The sequence below is a fragment of the Postia placenta genome (assembly GCF_002117355.1).
Source record: "Postia placenta MAD-698-R-SB12 unplaced genomic scaffold POSPLAscaffold_5, whole genome shotgun sequence".
Classification (NCBI taxonomy): Eukaryota; Fungi; Basidiomycota; class Agaricomycetes; order Polyporales; family Adustoporiaceae; genus Rhodonia; species Rhodonia placenta.
Window position 1 is genome coordinate 2,397,822 of NW_020169836.1, and position 16,582 is coordinate 2,414,403.

At 51.3% G+C, this 16,582-nt stretch overlaps 4 protein-coding genes across 4 annotated transcripts; all 4 read left to right on the top strand.

The window, feature by feature from the left end:
- The first annotated feature begins 123 nt into the window (after positions 1-123).
- Positions 124-2,904, top strand: POSPLADRAFT_1180625 (hypothetical protein). Its single transcript, XM_024488771.1, has 12 exons — positions 124-330; positions 387-591; positions 652-689; positions 740-838; positions 896-1,007; positions 1,056-1,201; positions 1,266-1,405; positions 1,460-1,537; positions 1,588-1,808; positions 1,871-2,060; positions 2,117-2,236; positions 2,290-2,904. The coding sequence occupies exons 1-12, from the start codon at positions 193-195 to the stop codon at positions 2,753-2,755; spliced, it is 1,953 nt and encodes a 650-aa protein (XP_024340549.1). The 5' UTR covers positions 124-192; the 3' UTR covers positions 2,756-2,904.
- Positions 2,905-3,492: 588 nt separating this feature from the next.
- Positions 3,493-5,036, top strand: POSPLADRAFT_1055836 (hypothetical protein; the record flags this gene model as incomplete). Its single annotated transcript, XM_024480693.1, has 6 exons — positions 3,493-3,727; positions 3,784-4,017; positions 4,074-4,454; positions 4,508-4,593; positions 4,648-4,967; positions 5,021-5,036. The coding sequence occupies 6 exons, from the start codon at positions 3,493-3,495 to the stop codon at positions 5,034-5,036; spliced, it is 1,272 nt and encodes a 423-aa protein (XP_024340550.1).
- Positions 5,037-5,873: 837 nt separating this feature from the next.
- Positions 5,874-7,628, top strand: POSPLADRAFT_1055837 (hypothetical protein; the record flags this gene model as incomplete). Its single annotated transcript, XM_024480694.1, has 1 exon — positions 5,874-7,628. One exon carries the CDS (start codon positions 5,874-5,876, stop codon positions 7,626-7,628), a length of 1,755 nt encoding a protein of 584 aa, XP_024340551.1.
- A 769-nt stretch (positions 7,629-8,397) lies between these two features.
- Positions 8,398-10,221, top strand: POSPLADRAFT_1138912 (hypothetical protein; the record flags this gene model as incomplete). Its single annotated transcript, XM_024484964.1, has 7 exons — positions 8,398-8,524; positions 8,609-8,650; positions 8,740-8,861; positions 8,918-9,010; positions 9,061-9,241; positions 9,570-9,703; positions 9,937-10,221. The coding sequence occupies 7 exons, from the start codon at positions 8,398-8,400 to the stop codon at positions 10,219-10,221; spliced, it is 984 nt and encodes a 327-aa protein (XP_024340552.1).
- Between the last annotated feature and the right edge of the window lie 6,361 nt (positions 10,222-16,582).

The following is a 16,582-nucleotide window of genomic DNA, read 5'->3' on the forward strand; positions in this document are numbered from 1 at the left end:
AGCGTCTTACACGAATGAAACTCCGATTAAGCGACGACGCTATGTATCATAATTAACCATAACAATTGCTTTCGGATCCCGCTAAGGGCCGGACGACCAATGTGGGGTCATGTACCTGTTTCAGTCTTCACAACCGCTATATCCCTCGAGACCTCAGTGGCCAGCTCAAAACGGCCAGCTCATATTCCAGTCATGACCAGCACTCGAGAACAAATTGAACGTGCCATCGTCCAAATACAACACAAGGATCCCCTTCCAGAGATTGACTTCACGCAGCATCAGCTAGAGAATGGCTTCACTATCAGTACGCAGGAGCGTGTCGTGAAGGAGGTACATAGTTAATCGCATTCGTCTTCCATTGCTGATCACTATGAGTGGTATCGCAGGTGCAAGCACCTGCCATGACAATCCCAACGGATGCTCAATTTTTCTCGCGCGAAGACCCAACGAAGCCGGACATAGCGTTCCTGAAGAATCACTTTTACCGTGAAGGCCGGATATCAGAGGAGCACGCTACGTATATTTTGGAGAAGGCAACAGAGCTGTTACGCGCGGAGCCGAACCTCTTGTATGTGGATGCTCCGGTGACTGGTACGTGTTGGCAAATGTCTTAGGCAATGGCACGCTTCACCTCTGCTTCCCTATCGGGAGACCTCATTGTAGTTTGCGGCGATATACATGGCCAATATGTGAGTATGATTGTATTTCAGCCCGCCGACATGTAACTTACTGGTCTTAGTATGACCTCATGAAACTGTTCGAGCTCGGAGGCAGTCCTGCTACGACCCGTTACCTATTCCTCGGCGACTATGTCGACAGAGGCTACTTCAGTATAGAGGTCGGTTTTCGCATTCCAGCGTCTTCATAAACCATTCGTAATGCATGGCGCCTATAGTGTGTCTTGTATTTGTGGTCTCTCAAGATCTGGTACCCGGACACGCTTTTTCTTCTACGCGGTAACCATGAGTGTCGCCATTTGACGGACTACTTCACCTTTAAGCTCGAATGTGCGTACCCTGGCTGCTCATGTAGCACCGATGCTGACATCGCCACAGGCAAACGCAAGTATTCGGAGCGTCTTTACGACGCTTGCATGCAATCATTCTGCGCGTTACCGTTGGCCGCAATCATGAACAAGCAGTTCTTCTGTATCCATGGCGGCCTTTCCCCCGAGCTACAAACGCTGGATGATATCCGCAACGTGAATGTTTTTACTATATTCATTCAACGGTTACGAAAAACTAACGACGGACTGTCACTGCTAGATTGATCGATTCCGTGAGCCACCAACCCAGGGTCTCATGTGCGACATTCTATGGTCCGATCCTGTGGAAGACTTTGGTCAAGAGAAAATGGGCGAAAGCTTTGTGCACAATCATGTCCGGGGATGCTCCTACTTCTTCACGTCCGTCCATTTCACGCAGCAAGCGCGTCGAGACTGATGGTTTACCTGATGCAGTTACCAGGCTGCATGCCAGTTCCTTGAGCGGAACAAGCTTCTCTCCATCATTCGGGCACACGAAGCACAGGATGCTGGGTGCGTCTTAAGCTGACATGAGAAGGTGCTGAATAGCTGAAACTTTTAAGCTATCGGATGTACCGCAAGACGAGAACAACGGGCTTCCCCTCCGTGATGACGCTTTTCTCTGCACCAAACTATCTCGACGTGTACAATAACAAGGCCGCAATTCTCAAGTATGAGAGCAACGTTCTTAATATTCGACAATTCAACGCCACGCCGCACCCATACTGGCTCCCCAACTTTATGGATGCGTTCACATGGAGCTTGCCTTTCGTGGGCGAGAAGAGTGCGTACATCGCCCAGGCCCCTCTTTGCTTGTTCCTGCGTATATTAAAGTATCAATGCTAGTCACGGACATGTTACTTGCGATGTTGAATTGCTGCTCGAAGGAGGAGCTAGAAGAGAGTTCAGATGAGGAGACGGAGGTTGTCGTGTCGCCTCCGCCCACTCACTCTGAAGACTCTCACGAGCGGCGGAAGGTCATCAAAAACAAGATCCTTGCTGTCGGGAGGATGTCCAGGGTGTTTGCATTGCTACGGTCAGCTGTAGTCTTCCTCGTTCACCCTTCTCTCGCTCACGTCGTTGATTATCCAGTGAGGAGTCCGAGAAGGTGTCAGAGCTCAAGAGTATTTCTGGCTCAGGCAAGCTGCCATATGGCACATTGGCTCTTGGTGCGGAAGGCATCAAGGATGCTATCACTGGATTTGAGGATGCGTATGTTCGAACTTCTGTGCACACAAGGGGCGAACCTCAGACGTTTGTTATAGCCGCAAGTCGGACATCGAAAACGAGCGCCTTCCTCCAGACCTGTACGATGCTGACTCAACAGAAGGCAAGGCGATCCTGTCATCCGGGCCATCAACGCCCGAAGGCACTCCTGCTTCTCCGCCGCCCGCAAATGGCGTGGCAGCAGCGCTCGAGGAGGCTATTATCAGTGGTTCCACGCCCTCGTCTGTCAGCAGCCAGGGTCCGAGCACACCTATCTCCCCAACCTCTCCAACTGCATCCATCCCGACGACACCATTCAGACGTGGGCATGGGCGCCAAGCAAGTCTTGGTACGACCATGACCAGTCCGAGTACGCGTCGGAGGAGCATCGAAAGCACCATGTCTCTCATCAAGGAGGTGGTCGACTCGAAAGTGCCGCTGCAAGATCCGGAGCTCATTCGCCTGGCGGAATCGATTGCCGGGCAGGGTTCGCCGCGGAATGGCACCCCGTCTGCGCGCAGCTGAGAGGTCTGGCAGACGAGAGGGACAATATAGTAGCATTGGGAGAGGCGTCGACGGACGTGTATATCCGGGTAGGCTCGTGTTTTCACGTTTGTGGCAACCTGTCCATGTATTTTCTGCGCTTGTGGCGTAATCTGGCTTTATTCGGAGGGATTTCATTGTGGACGAGAGACATCCCATGGTTTGCGATGTCTGCTGGAGCACTCGCCAATTATTCATCATAGCGTATGTATGTGAAGGCCCGCAATAGGTCGATCACGACGCTGGTAAGTGCACGCCATAGAGGATCTGCCAAAGTACATCTCTGATCATGGAGTGATCAGTAGCATGCGACCTTGATGATGATTCTGAGCATTGGTCCTGCCGCGTTCCCTACACTATGGGAACCGGCTGACGTCCAATGTGGAGGGTTGTTGCCACTTGTTCGTATCCCAGCATGCAGTCCACGGAACAGCAAGTGAGCACTCATCTACAGTCACGGTGCTCGTGCTTGTGATATGCCCCAGAGCTTGAAAGCTTGACGGACAACATAATTGATGGGTGTTCGGAACACATGTTTTGAGTCTGAGTGCGGTCTCGCGCGGCGTCATGATCATGCTGCGGATCCCGTTTGTCGGCAGTTTGGGGCGTAGCAGGTGCGGTGTTCCGACGCAGTGCATCAACGAATATCGTTCAACGATATATATGTACTCACTCGCACTGCAGTTTTCTGCATATCTAACTCGTGATACTGCGTAAGGATGCCTCTCACAGGTTCTCATCCTTACCCTCCTGAAAAGGTCGGATACTTCGGGCAAGCAGAACTTAACGCAATGCGTACATTTACCGACCCTTCTGGTGTTGAGTCCGAACTTGAACTTGCCCTCTCCGAGACGCTTCACCTACATGATGAAGACCTCCCTCCACCCTATGAAGATCTGACACATTCAATGCCATTGAACGTTTCTTTGACGGCAAGAGATGTCATCACACCGGGTGATTAGTGTTCGGCTCTGACTGGGGCGCAGCTGATGTTTTTGTTTTTCTGCAAGACAATAACTCTGTCTCAGCTCCCGCGCTGGCGAGTGCTTCTACAAGCCATGTGTCTACATCGACTTCGCCGCAGCCGCGTACACAAACATCGCCTCCCCGTTCTCTGAGTAGCGGCGGATTGGCGCTTGCCACCGCTCGTGACTGCAGCATTAATAACAATGCGGTTGCCATGCCGGGAGATTCTCGAATGCAGAACGGTCTGACTATGCCGGCCCCCACTAATCCATTTCGCGGTACGACATCCTAGTTCCATACCATCTTCAAGCTCTACACTGAATTCCACGACTAGGATTTCCCTTTGCATCTACTTCTGCCGTCGCAAATGCCTCTGTAACCGATCATCCGAATTCGATTTGCGAATCCTCCGTATTTCTGAATGACGACAGCGTCTCAACACAAAAGCCGGCGTCGCTACTGCGACCTCCTCCAGCACAGCTTCCCTACCCGCCCTTCGAAACCATGATTCTTGTAGGTACACGTGGGGATCTCAACAAGGCATTCGCTCCGAGCACACCTCCATCTGCTGAGCGACTCCACCCGTTCGCGACACACGATATCAGCGAACGCGATTGGCTGTGCTTCTTGCACAACGTGCAGGCCGTCGGCTCGCCATCGTCGCCTAAGAATATCGTGACAGAAGCGGCACCGAAAGCTATGGACATCGCCATGGGTATGTTGCGTTGCACATGCTATATTGGCGCATATCTGGTAATGTTGATCCAGGTATGTTGATCGGGAAAGAACTCGACGTGCGCCTGAGGGGTCGCAAGGTCAACCCAGCGGTCGCGCTGGTAGATGACTGGAATCATGTAAGATGAGATCTAGCTGCAACTAAAATTCCGACATATAACCTCTGGATACAGCAATTCTTCCATCCTCGCCGTGTTCATGTCTCCCTTGCGCAGGGACGAACAGGTCTTAGTGGGCCCCACGGCTCCTCGCCCGATGCTGTGGGCTTTCGGACCAATGGTGGTATTCAACTGTTGCACAAGGCTGAAAGCGATTCTGAGGATGACAGTCTGGTCAACGCGTGGATGACACGACTTGTAGAGCACAAAGAAAAGAAACAAGACAAGAAGGCCGCGAAGAAAGAGCGTAAGGAGCAACGGAGGCAGCAGAGAACGAACGGCTCTGCGGCGCTGGGGGGATCTGAGCCATGGCGGTTGGTGATATCGTTCAAGCCGTGAGTCTGACGAAAAGCATATCTGCCAAGCTGCTAATCATGGTCTGCCGTAGCTTCGTCCTGGAGTAGCGTCACGGGGCTAATGGACGGTGATGTATTGCCGAAGAAAATGCTGCGCAGTGATAGTGTAGACTGGTAGCAACGACGTGCATATAATCCGTTGCCTTCTGGGGATCTGCTGTGGGCAATTGTCATAATCATGTACAATCTCGTGTGTCCGCCGGCGACGATGCATTGGTACTATGAGCCAGACCTAGCGTGTGAAACGGGATGGACAATTGCGATGGCATAGCTGCACTTGAACCACACGTCTGTAGCTCACGCGGTGTGTTTAGTTTTTGGTCGTTTTTAGCATCTGAATGAGACTATGATTTAGATAGACCCTCGGTATTAGTAAATTTCTTCGGTAAGCCGACCTAAGCGCACAGGTAACTCGCCTTGTACTTCCAGCATTGATGTGGAGAGCATTCACTGGCACTCATCATGCCGGAAATCGCCCAAAGAGCGGCAGAGTACGTACATGGATGGGCGCTTACAAGCATCTCCGTGGGGCTGTGTAAGCGCCTGATGTGATTTCCTTTCTGGATGGGTTCATCCTTTTGTTCCGAAATAGGCAACGCTGCTTTTGTTTCCCTGTAGCGCGAACAACAATGGCCGTGAGCAACAAAAGGTCGCCTATGCTTCAAGGCTATACTAAAGCTCCTGCTGGTCAGACCCATCCTCCTACTCATCGCTCGCAGCGACCTCGCATACCTGGTCGGTTTTCATTCACAGCAGCTCTCTGCTTCTCATACATTATCACGACGCTTACGATGAATACTCGTAAGTGCAGCGCCTGGGAAACAGCTCAGGTATCATATAACTAACACGCACACAGTATTCGCTAGTAACAAGCTCTTGCCTGGCATGAAACGCCGCGCTCGCTATCCTTCTAAGCAGGAAACCCTTTCCATCAAGTCAAAGCCTCTCGACATACTTCCCAATGTCTCTGAGGAGGAAGAAGGGCGACCCTCGTCCTTCGAATCCACTACCTCGTTCCGTAGCTTCACGCTAGGACCACGCGTCTTCAGCAAGGACCCAGCGGAGCGCAAACGAGACTCGCGTCGTGTCGTCCTTACCGGCGCAGAAGGCCTCACATTCGAAGACTTCTTTCCCGTGCCCGACACCCCTCCACGTCCCGCACCAGCGCCACCACTCTATCAAACGGAAAAGCCCTCAGAATCACCGCTCGATGAGATCAACCTCAGATTTTCTGGCCTCGGCATCGAGCTTGATTTTCCATCTCCACTCGCCGACGTCCTCAGCCTGCCCAATCGTCATCGGCAACAGTCGCCTAGCCCGTCCGTCTCGAGTACTGTGACATCTGGCTCGTCCTCGAGCCGCTCCAGTGCGACTGGGAAGACACCCGTAACGCCGCTCACGTCAGATGATGAGTCTCGCCCGCACTTGTTGCGTGCTCCGACATGCAAGTCGCATCGCGCGTCCATCATCTACGCCAAGTCGATGCCTGACATCAACGCTTGCGTGTCTACGGGAGCCGAATCTTACGATGAGGTTGACTCGGATGTGGATTCTGACGCAGAGTGGTTTGCCCGCGACATCAGCGATGTGGTAACGCTCACATCACCGCTGCCTCCTGCCTTCCCGATATCTGACTCACGCACTCGCCCCGACTCGATGCTGCCGCCTCCGCATCGTGGGCGGAGCAGAGACAGTAAGCCGCTCCCCACTGTTCCCCGCCTCTCGACGCAAGCCACTACCATTGCTATTGGCCGCCCCAGCGCGCAGCTCGACCCCACGTTCCCCGAGCGCCGCAAGTCTTTCCTCATTCCCAGCCGCCCACCTCCCCCACCTCCAATTGCGATTACGCGCTGTTCGGCGGCGACGATGGAGCGTGAAACGGAAGAGCTGCTTGCTCAGCTTGCAAGTGCCGCCTTGAACAGCGGCTTCCTAGGCACTGGCCTAAGCCCGCCACGCCCTGGCCGTCTCTCGCCTACTTGCTCAGTCCCCTCCTCGCCGAGCAGCGCATTCGTCGTGCGACCCCTCTCTCGCGCCCGTCCGCTTCCCCGCATGTCGCTACCAGCCGACGTGCTCGACTACTCTGACGAGACGCCATATACTCCTGGGGCGACCGCAGAGCTCGAAGTCGAGCTCCTTCCCGAGGCGGACCTAGAACCCGAGCCGAGTACCCCGCAGCTTTGGCCGGCCTCGCCGGTGAGCGCAAGTGTCTACTCGCAACCGAGCATGAGTGCTGGCTCCCCGCCACTGTCCCCCGCCTCCTCTTACTCCTTCTCGATCGAGGTTCCTGGGTCTGCCCTCGCCGCCGACTCGGTCCCCGAGCGTGTGCTGCGCTCGCGCTGGTCGTCCTCCACGCTCGGATCGCAGTTCGAGCGCGAGAACGCGTCGGCATCGTGGATGGCGCGCTTCCACCTCTCGCCGTCGAAGCGCGGTAAGGGAAAATCACCTGCACCCACGCCCACATCTCCCTCGAAGCGGACGTCGAAGTCGCCGCTGAAACGATCGTTCGAGCTCGAACGCCTCGAGCGGCGCGACAGCCGTAGCTCGCGGATGAGTGATACGCACAGCGACAGCGGTGACAGCACCGCTAGCTCGGGGCTGCGGCGCAAGCCGATCCCTGTCGAGATGTTCATCCGCGCATGAGTCTCTGTCCTGTTCATACGGCCGCCCTATCTGTCTCTGTCGTTTCCTCTGGTCTTTGCAAGTTCACCTACTGTATCCATATGCCCGAACATCCTCCGGAACGATATGCTCAACCTAATTTCACTTGACTTGTTCCCATGTAGTATTTAAGATGTAGCTATCTGTTCGCTTTCGCTCTTACCGCCTTCCGCGTTTCGTTCCTTCTGAACACCTGTAGCCTGCCCTTCTTGCACACGTCGTCACTCCTTGCGCACACACAATTCTATGTCTGGTATCAGTTGTCCGTTTCGATTTGGTCTGGCGAATGCGCCAGTTGCACCCTCCTTGTTGCTATAGTCATCGATTGTATTAGAACACCGAGAATTATATCATCTTGCTATTCCAACGTATTCGCCATGATGCGCTGTGAGGAGCTATCCTTTTGATCCTCAAACGCGTTTCCCTTTAGGCTAAATAGACGGTTGAGGCCCGCAGACTCGGCTACAAAACCCAGCCTACTAGACAATTTCCTCAATCTACGCCGGCTCCGGATATCCATGTCTGGCGTCGCATCAGGCGTTGTGGACCGAGAAAATATTGTGATACTTCGACGTCACCTGATGGTGGTACCCTTGTGCGCATCCTCAGGGACTCTTATCCTTTCCCTTTCCCGGCCTCAGGGTATACCATAACAGACACACACATTTGGCCACGTGCCTCGCTACCTTGGTTCGTTTTCAAGTCAGCGCCACAACTAAGGATCGTATTCTTGCTTTCGTCTACATCCATCATGCCCCCTATCGTCCCACCTGCACCGGCTGGCTTAATTCCCAGTCCATTCCCTCCAGAGGACCCTCCTACTGCCCGCGACGTTGCGAAGGCGGCCCACTTCGAGATGGTCTGTACGGCTGCTTTTGGTAAGCACTATCCAACATACCAGCCGATACGATTCTCATCCTGAGCAGGCAACGGTCGTCTTGACGCTACTCACGTCTCTGCAGCCATTCAATACAAGCATGCTGTCACAACTGCCGCGAACCTGGGTTTGTCGTCGTTGTCAAATGCTGCTGTAAATTGCCTGACCTCCTTGGGGACAGTGGCCGGACACCGCCGTGGTTTGCGCATGCGCTAGAACACGCAATTGGACCACTTCGCAATGACATCATGAGCATTCGCAATGATATTACGAACATGCAGGCCGATATCCAAGCCAGCCAACAACGACAAGCAGATGCGCAACGATGTGCAGCACGTGTATGCCACAATTTCGTAACAACTTCAGGCATTCTAAATAACTCATCTGTTACAAGGCGTACAATCGGCAGGTTCAGCTGGGTGATCATAGTCCATTCGAAGAAGTGCCCTGGAAAGATGGAACCTACCCATGGGGATACATGTTGAATGTATGTTGAATTTTGTCCTGGATGAGCCGCGATTCATGATCTCCTGGCAGAACCAACCCCTGCCTAAATTGACCTCAGCCGAGGTGGTACGCGCTTTGGACAACCGGCAATCTCAAAAGTACTACTCAGGGTACTACCCTGGGGTGAATGTTCCGGATGATCGCAATGAGCGCGACAAAGCCACCCTGATCGCAATCGGTGTTCCAGCCAGGATCGCTGGGATGGCAGTCGGTGAGATGTAGTGGACCAGATTATGTTATCGGATGGTATGGAATGTCTGCTGTGATTATGCTTTCGCTTTGAGGTGTTGGACTACTTGCATGAGGAATGGTGTAATCATAATTTAGTATGGCATGGAACCAGCCAGCTCTTATGAAATGCGCTTCAGCTGTACTGCTCGTAGTTACATTCATTCCAACGCGCAACATATTTTACAAATTTTCTACTACGCTGGTATTGGGACTCTGCAAAAACTTTCTCTCGATTATGAGGGGTGATGCATAGGGAGCGAAGCAACATACAATAATCATCGAGCGAGAGAACAGATGCGATTCTGCAGAGCGAGACGGACGACGAGAAACGGAGAAGCAGGGAGCGACTTGTCTCGTACCCATCCCCTGTTGGAACAACCGGTGCGACGGCGCGGCGAGCGCGTTTGTCCACAGCGATGCCCGTAAGGGACAATCGCGTGCGGTACGTACATCGCGCGGGGTCGTTTTATACTACGATAGGGGCCTCCGGCCCCCGGCTACTCGCGCGCCCGAGCTTGCGAGTGTTACGGTTCTTTCATTTCGTACGCTTTTCGGTAGTCTCGTAACCAGACGTTAGGGGGGAGAAGGGATCACGTGGAGTGTTACTATATCTGGATACGGAGTTCTAAAAAACCCTGCACGACTCCCCCCCTTAACGTCTGGTGCATTTTGCAGGGAGGGAGGGGGGTATCCGTCACGCCCTGGCGCTTAACGCGCCTGCAGCGTGTCTTGCCTGCGACACATAGTATGGCTCCCGCTATGTCCACTCTTGCCGAGTTCTCGTATGGTCTTTCGACGCTCTTGGCATCCATCCTCAAGAAAGCCTGTGAGGAAGCAGCAAAAACGCACCAGTATCTGCAGAGACAGAAGCCCCGAGTGGTCGTCAAAGATATCGCTGCCCAAGTCCGAAGCTGGCGGGGAGTCCAGGTCGGAGTCAGAATCGTCAACGACACTGCGTAGCGAGCTCAGCCAAGGGCTCAGATGAATAGATGACATTATGATTATGTAGGTTGGCTACCGTAGCATACATGCGCATACATTGTCTAGCGACTGAGTTTTGGGGTGCGCGGCGCGTCGGACACAGTCACGTACGCAAGCAGACGTGAGAGGTAACGGCGTCGTCACCAGTGACTTTGGTGACGCGTGATGGATACCCCCCTCCCTCCCTGCAAAATTCACCAGACCTTATAGGCGAGAGTGTGCAGGGGTTTTTAGATCTCCGCCACCCAATTGGGTAATAGCACACATGATCCGCCTATAAGGTCTGGAAACGAGACTAGCTTTTTGGATCATGGAACCCTCTTATTTACTTTTCCTATCATGTTTCCATCTATGGCATCTATTGTTGACTTTTGGGTATGTCGGGCAAGCATCGCTGCCGGCCCGGGTCACGTGGTCGTGCGCCGGTGTGGGAATAGGACTTATGTAGGTAGCCCCATCGGTTTGTAACCTTATCCACCATTGATCCCTGTCCATCGAGAACGTTGTCTGCCAGCGGTCTTTCCGGCGTCGTTCTCACATCTATTACTTACACATGTTGCCCTCATGTATGCTTATCAGGACTCTTCACTGATAGACACTATTTCACTATCTCATGTCATATGTAATTACTCATGCAGTTTGTACAATATATAAGCAGGCTGAAGCTGAGGGCAATCCTCAGTCTTCAGTTGGCATATTTCAGGCTAAAAACCTAGTCGTGTCATTAACTGAAGACTACCCCTACTCCGAACTTGCTCAACCGGTATTACCGCGTCTTTCAAACCCTTTGCATTTGAGAGTGGCCACCCTCCGGTACTAAACCCGGGCTCCATAGGGCAAAGATCTCTCTAAGTGCAAAGTCTCCACATCCGCTTCATTCGAGCCACCCCACCACTCACTCTTCTATCCACACATCAAACGTCCGAGACAACGAAGTCTTGCAGAGCCGGGCACTAGGCTTAAGGTGTAGCCATTACTGGCATTTTCTTTCGAACACCCACCGCAGGCACTTTGACAAGGGTAGATAGCTACGTACAGAGCCGGTCGCTTCGAGACGAACCTTCAGGAAGTTTACCTTCAGTGGTAGCTTCCAAGGGGCCGAATCCCCTCCGTGATAGAAGGACCCCAGTGCATAATAGTCAAAAGTACCAGGACCTCACGACGATTGCGAATCAAAGTGATTACTGCGGAGCCTAGATAAGTAACAGTAGGCTAGCATAGCAATACTTTGTCCCTGCGAGGTACCCCTATTGGCTAAGAGGAAGACTTAGCGGTAGAAACAGGGAATCTTTTTCACCATCCGGAGATAACGGCTGTGCGGGCTTGGATAGCCTTTTTGGGTTGATCCTGTTTGGTGACAGGGGACCAGGCAGCGCGTGGTTTTGATAAGCCCAGAAAGCGGCTTGGTTTGGAAATTGGATCGCGAGGTCGGAAATTCCTCGGCAGAATCAGGGAGAAGAGCAATTGAGGCGGCACTCTCCACCGCAGCCTTCTGAATAAGGCAACTAGGCTCCACGGTCAGGAAATCCGTGAATAGAACCAAGTACTCCATCAATCATGTCGAACCCGTGGGTAGATCCAAATGCAGCTCAACCTGGGCCTTCATCGCCTCGGGACGAGTTCATGCGGACCCCAAACCGCTCACCACCACGACCACGATCACGAAGGTCACCTCCGAGGCTGGCACAACCCCAACCAACCTATCCTCAGGTGCCAAATGTAGCACCGCCACCACCCCCGGTATTACACCCTAACGCACTTGCGAACGCGCTTACCCAACTCGCAACCGTGTTGCAGAATCAGCAGCAAGGCGGAGGTCGAAAGCCTGTAGTAAACAAACCCAAGGATTTCGACGGCGATAAGGAGTTGTACGAGAAATGGAAGATGGAGATGCGGCTGTTCTTAGCCGATCATCAAATCAATGACGATAATAGAAGATGCAACATTATCGTCAGCTATCTTCGCGGACCGAAAGTAGATGCTTTCGTCCGAATTCTCTACAGCAACAACTGCCTAGGCGGGTATTGGCAAGTATCCAGTGCAGAGTTATGGGCAATCCTGGACGAACATTACATCAATGCGAGCCTAAGGGAAAAGGCGCAGCAAAAAATTGAGTATATTCGTCAGGGGAACCGATCAGCAGACGAGTACATCGTCGAGTTTGAGGATCTGGCAAGTCAGGCCGGATACACGCTATCAGACGAACACGTGATTAGGTTGCTGAAAAGAGGCACCAGTCAAAATGTGATTGACCAAGTCTATATGAGTGGGAATATTCCTATCACTTATGTAGAATGGTGCACGCGTATCCGCGGCATTGACCGAAACTGGCGAATTCATCAGGAGGAAAAAGCTTTGTGAAGCCATCATCACGGCAACTCAAACACTTCTGGAAGCAAGCCGGCAACACAACCAGCTCGTCAAGCTGCTCCAGCGGCACCACAAAGAACTCCTGGGGTCATACCAGTGGCCGGGTTCTCATACCAGCCGAGGAGGGATGGAACAGGTACTTTGTACCAAGGAGGAGGACAGCCGATGCAGATAGACCACGCCTGCATCAAGTGTGGGCACAAGAAATCCCAAAAGGGGACATGCGGAGATACATGGCATCTGCCAAACCGGCCGGCAGGGCCTCAGCCACAACGAGTACGTGAGCTGGCTGTCGAAACAGGGGCAGAGGCGGGGACTGAAAACCCCACAACGGTCAACTTGGACAATGAGGACCAAGGACTAAATTATTTGCGCTCTCTCTATGCGTCGAAACCTGAGCTTTTCGCAAAGGCGGGTTTTCGATTCGGCAACAACTGAATGCGCCAGTTGTACTGCCAATTATGAATAGGTTTTCTCCTTTATCGGACAGCGTGGATCTCATTGAGCACAATGATGTATCCCCTATGGACTTACATACACGTGATACGCTATCTATTAATACCTACAACACGGAGGCGTCCCACAATGAGCGCGGCAGTGCGATAACTGTGCTTAATTCCTCCACAAAAAATACAAAAACATCGAGAAAACATTCGAGTGCATCGAAACCAAAACCTGTATTAAAGATCTATCTTGACGACCCACGAGCCATAACCCCAAAGAGACAAACGGAGGGCTCCGTTGGATATGATCTTTATTCGGCAGAAGATTTAATGATAGCAGCACATTCTCACGTGCTAGTAGACACTGGAATCCGAATGGAGATGCCAAAAGGCATATACGGTCGAATCGCCCCAAGATCTGGCTTAGCAGTCAAAGGTCTTGATGTTGGCGCTGGTGTAATCGATCCTGATTACACTGGACGACTTAAGGTTTTCCTTATCAATAATTCGGAAAAAGAATTCCACGTGGAATACAGCATGAGGGTTGCGCAGCTGATTTTGGAGTGCGCCGAAGTTCCGGATATAGACATTGCTACTGGGACAATTCAGGACACTACACAAGATACCGGTGGCTTTGGAAGCACTGGTGAGAAATTACAAGGAACGATAGTTGTGAAGGGAGTAGGTCGTGGTCGACAGATGCAGCTACCCATCGCAGTCATCATTCCGGAAACAAAACAGGTGATTGACACACGGGCGTTGTTAGACTCGGGAAGCACGGGATCGTGCATCAATAAGAATTTTGTTGTACGACATGGTATTGAAGTACACAAATTCGACGAACCCATTAAAGTCTATAACGCAAATGGAACAGCGAATTCTGGGGGAAGGATCACGGACTATGTCGAACTCGTAGTAGGCATTGGTAAACACAAGGAAAAACATCAATTCCTTGTGACTGAATTACAGACGTCAGACGTATTCTTGGGATTTGATCGGATGCAGCACCACAATCCAACCACCGATTGGCAACGCAAGTTGCTCAAATTTGATCGATGCCCAGAATCCTGCTCTGTTTTCAGCGAAAACCTTGTCGAACGCGAGGATCGCGTATTTATGCTGGATAGCAACGCATGGCTACGAACTGTCCATGATCGCAAAGAGTACCTTCACGCCAATGCTATGGAAATAGCAATAGCGGAGGGAAAATACAAAGCTAAAAAGATGGAGGAAGTTGTTCCGAAACATTACCAAGATTTTGCCGATGTGTTCTCAGAAGACACGTTTAATGCTCTCCCTGATCGAAAGCCATGGGACCACACAATAGAACTCCTGCCGGGAGCTAAACCTTATTGCAGAAAAGTCTATCCCATGACTCTAAACGAGCAGAAGGCACTAGATGAATTTCTAGAAGAAAATCTTAGAACTGGACGAATCAGACCTTCCAAGTCACCATGGGGGGCTCCATTCTTCTTTGTAAAGAAAAAGGACGGAAAGTTACGGCCTGTGCAGGACTATCATAAATTAAACGAGATGACAAAGAAAAACAAATACCCTTTACCACTTATCTCGGAGCTATTGAACAAGTTGAAGAATTGTCATTATTTCTCGAAGCTGGATATTCACTGGGGATACAACAATGTTCGTATGAAAGAGGGTGATGAAGAAAAAGCCGCATTCATCACAAATCGCGGGCTTTACGAACCCCTGGTCATGTTCTTTGGCCTCATGAACTCCCCATCCACGTTCCAGATGATGATGAACGACTTGTTCTACAAGATGATTATGCAGGGGAAGGTCATCGTTTATTTAGATGATATCCTAATATTCTCTGACGATTTGCAAACACATCGTGAAGACACTAGACGTGTCTTAGAAATTCTCAGGCAGAATAAACTCACGTGTAAGCCGGAAAAATGCGAATTTGAAAAGTCAGAAGTCGAATATTTGGGACATCTTATTTCATATGGTACGATACGGATGGACCCTGGGAAAGTGGCAGCGGTCGCGGAATGGCCCGAGCCCACGTGCAAGAAGGATTTGCAAAGTTTCCTGGGTTTTGTGAACTTTTACCGTAGATTTGTGAAGGACTTCGCCCGAATTGCGACACCTTTGAACCGCTTGACTGGCAATGTTGAGTGGGAGTTTGGAGCCGAATGCCGGAATGCATTTGGTAGGCTCAAAGACACTCTTATAAATGCTCCAGTTCTCGGTATTCCTACAGACAATGATCCATTTAGAGTAGAAGTCGACGCATCGAAATATGCTGTCGGCGCCGTACTTTCACAGAAACAGAACGATGTTTGGCATCCCATCTGTTTCTTATCTCATAGTCTGTCTCCTGCTGAGAGGAACTATGAAATTTACGATAGAGAACTTTTAGCTATTATTGTAGCTTTAGAAGAGTGGCGACATTTCCTACTTGGTGCTGTGCATACTGTAGAGATTTGGACGGACCACAAAAACCTAGAATACTTCAGGAAGCTGCAACAGATCAACCCGCGGCAAGCACGGGTTTCCACGCTCCAGGAGTACGACTTTATTTTAACCCACAAGGCGGGAAAGACGAACATTGTAGCCGATCTTTTGTCTCGTAGGCCAGACCTCGACATCGGTGACGGTTATCTAAATGATGTTACAGTCTTAAAAGCCGAATATTTTAACGCAATCTCAGTCCCGGGGGCTGATGAAATAATTAAACGCGCTAAATTATCAATATCAGACTACCCACGTGACGTAGTTCTGCTATTGGACAAGGACCCTCACGTGACGACCGAGGATGGTCTAATCTATAGAAGGGGGAGACTTGTTATACCCACGAACCGGTCACTAATCGGTGACGTCATTGCTGCGCATCATGACATGCCCAGCGCGGGTCATCCTGGCATTGAAAAAACTATAGAGTTGGTCGACCATTCGTACTGGTGGCCCACCAGAAAAAAGGACATTCACGATTATATTATTGGATGCGAAGCATGCCAGAAGGCCAAGGCCCATAGACAAGCACATGCCGCTCCACTAAATCCTAATCCGGTGCCTGAGAACAACTAGGAGTTCATATCAGTAGATCTGATCACTCACCTTCCGGAAGTTCCCAGACACAATGCTATTCTTAATTTTGTCAACTTGAAGTCGAAGGACTATATTTTGGTAGCTACTTCGGACACGTTGTCTTTGGAGGGATTTGCAAACCTTTACCTGAAGCACGTTTATTTGAAGCATGGACTATCCCGCCGGATCTTTTCGGACCGCGGACCACAGTTTGTTTCTAATTTTATAAGGGACGTTTACAAGAAGCTCAGGATCACGGGAAATCCTAGTACCGCGTATCACCCACAGACGGACGGGCAGACAGAACGTGTCAATCAGGAACTCGAAACATATCTTCAGATCTTCGTTTTGTACTGACAAGATAATTGGCCGGACTGGCTCCCAATGGCAGAATTTGCTCATCAAAACCGCAAACATTCATCAACGGGCTTCTCACCCTTCTATTTAACACACGGACATGACACCTTTACTGGCGT

Excerpts from the sequence above, each read along its gene's own strand:
- POSPLADRAFT_1180625 (XM_024488771.1), top strand. The coding sequence starts at position 193 with ATGACCAGCACTCGAGAACAAATTGAACGTGCCATCGTCCAAATACAA. Across the intron at positions 1,008-1,055 it reads CTTCACCTTTAAGCTCGAAT|GCAAACGCAAGTATTCGGAG; the intron begins GTGCGTACCCTG and ends ACATCGCCACAG. Across the intron at positions 1,406-1,459 it reads GGATGCTCCTACTTCTTCAC|TTACCAGGCTGCATGCCAGT; the intron begins GTCCGTCCATTT and ends TACCTGATGCAG.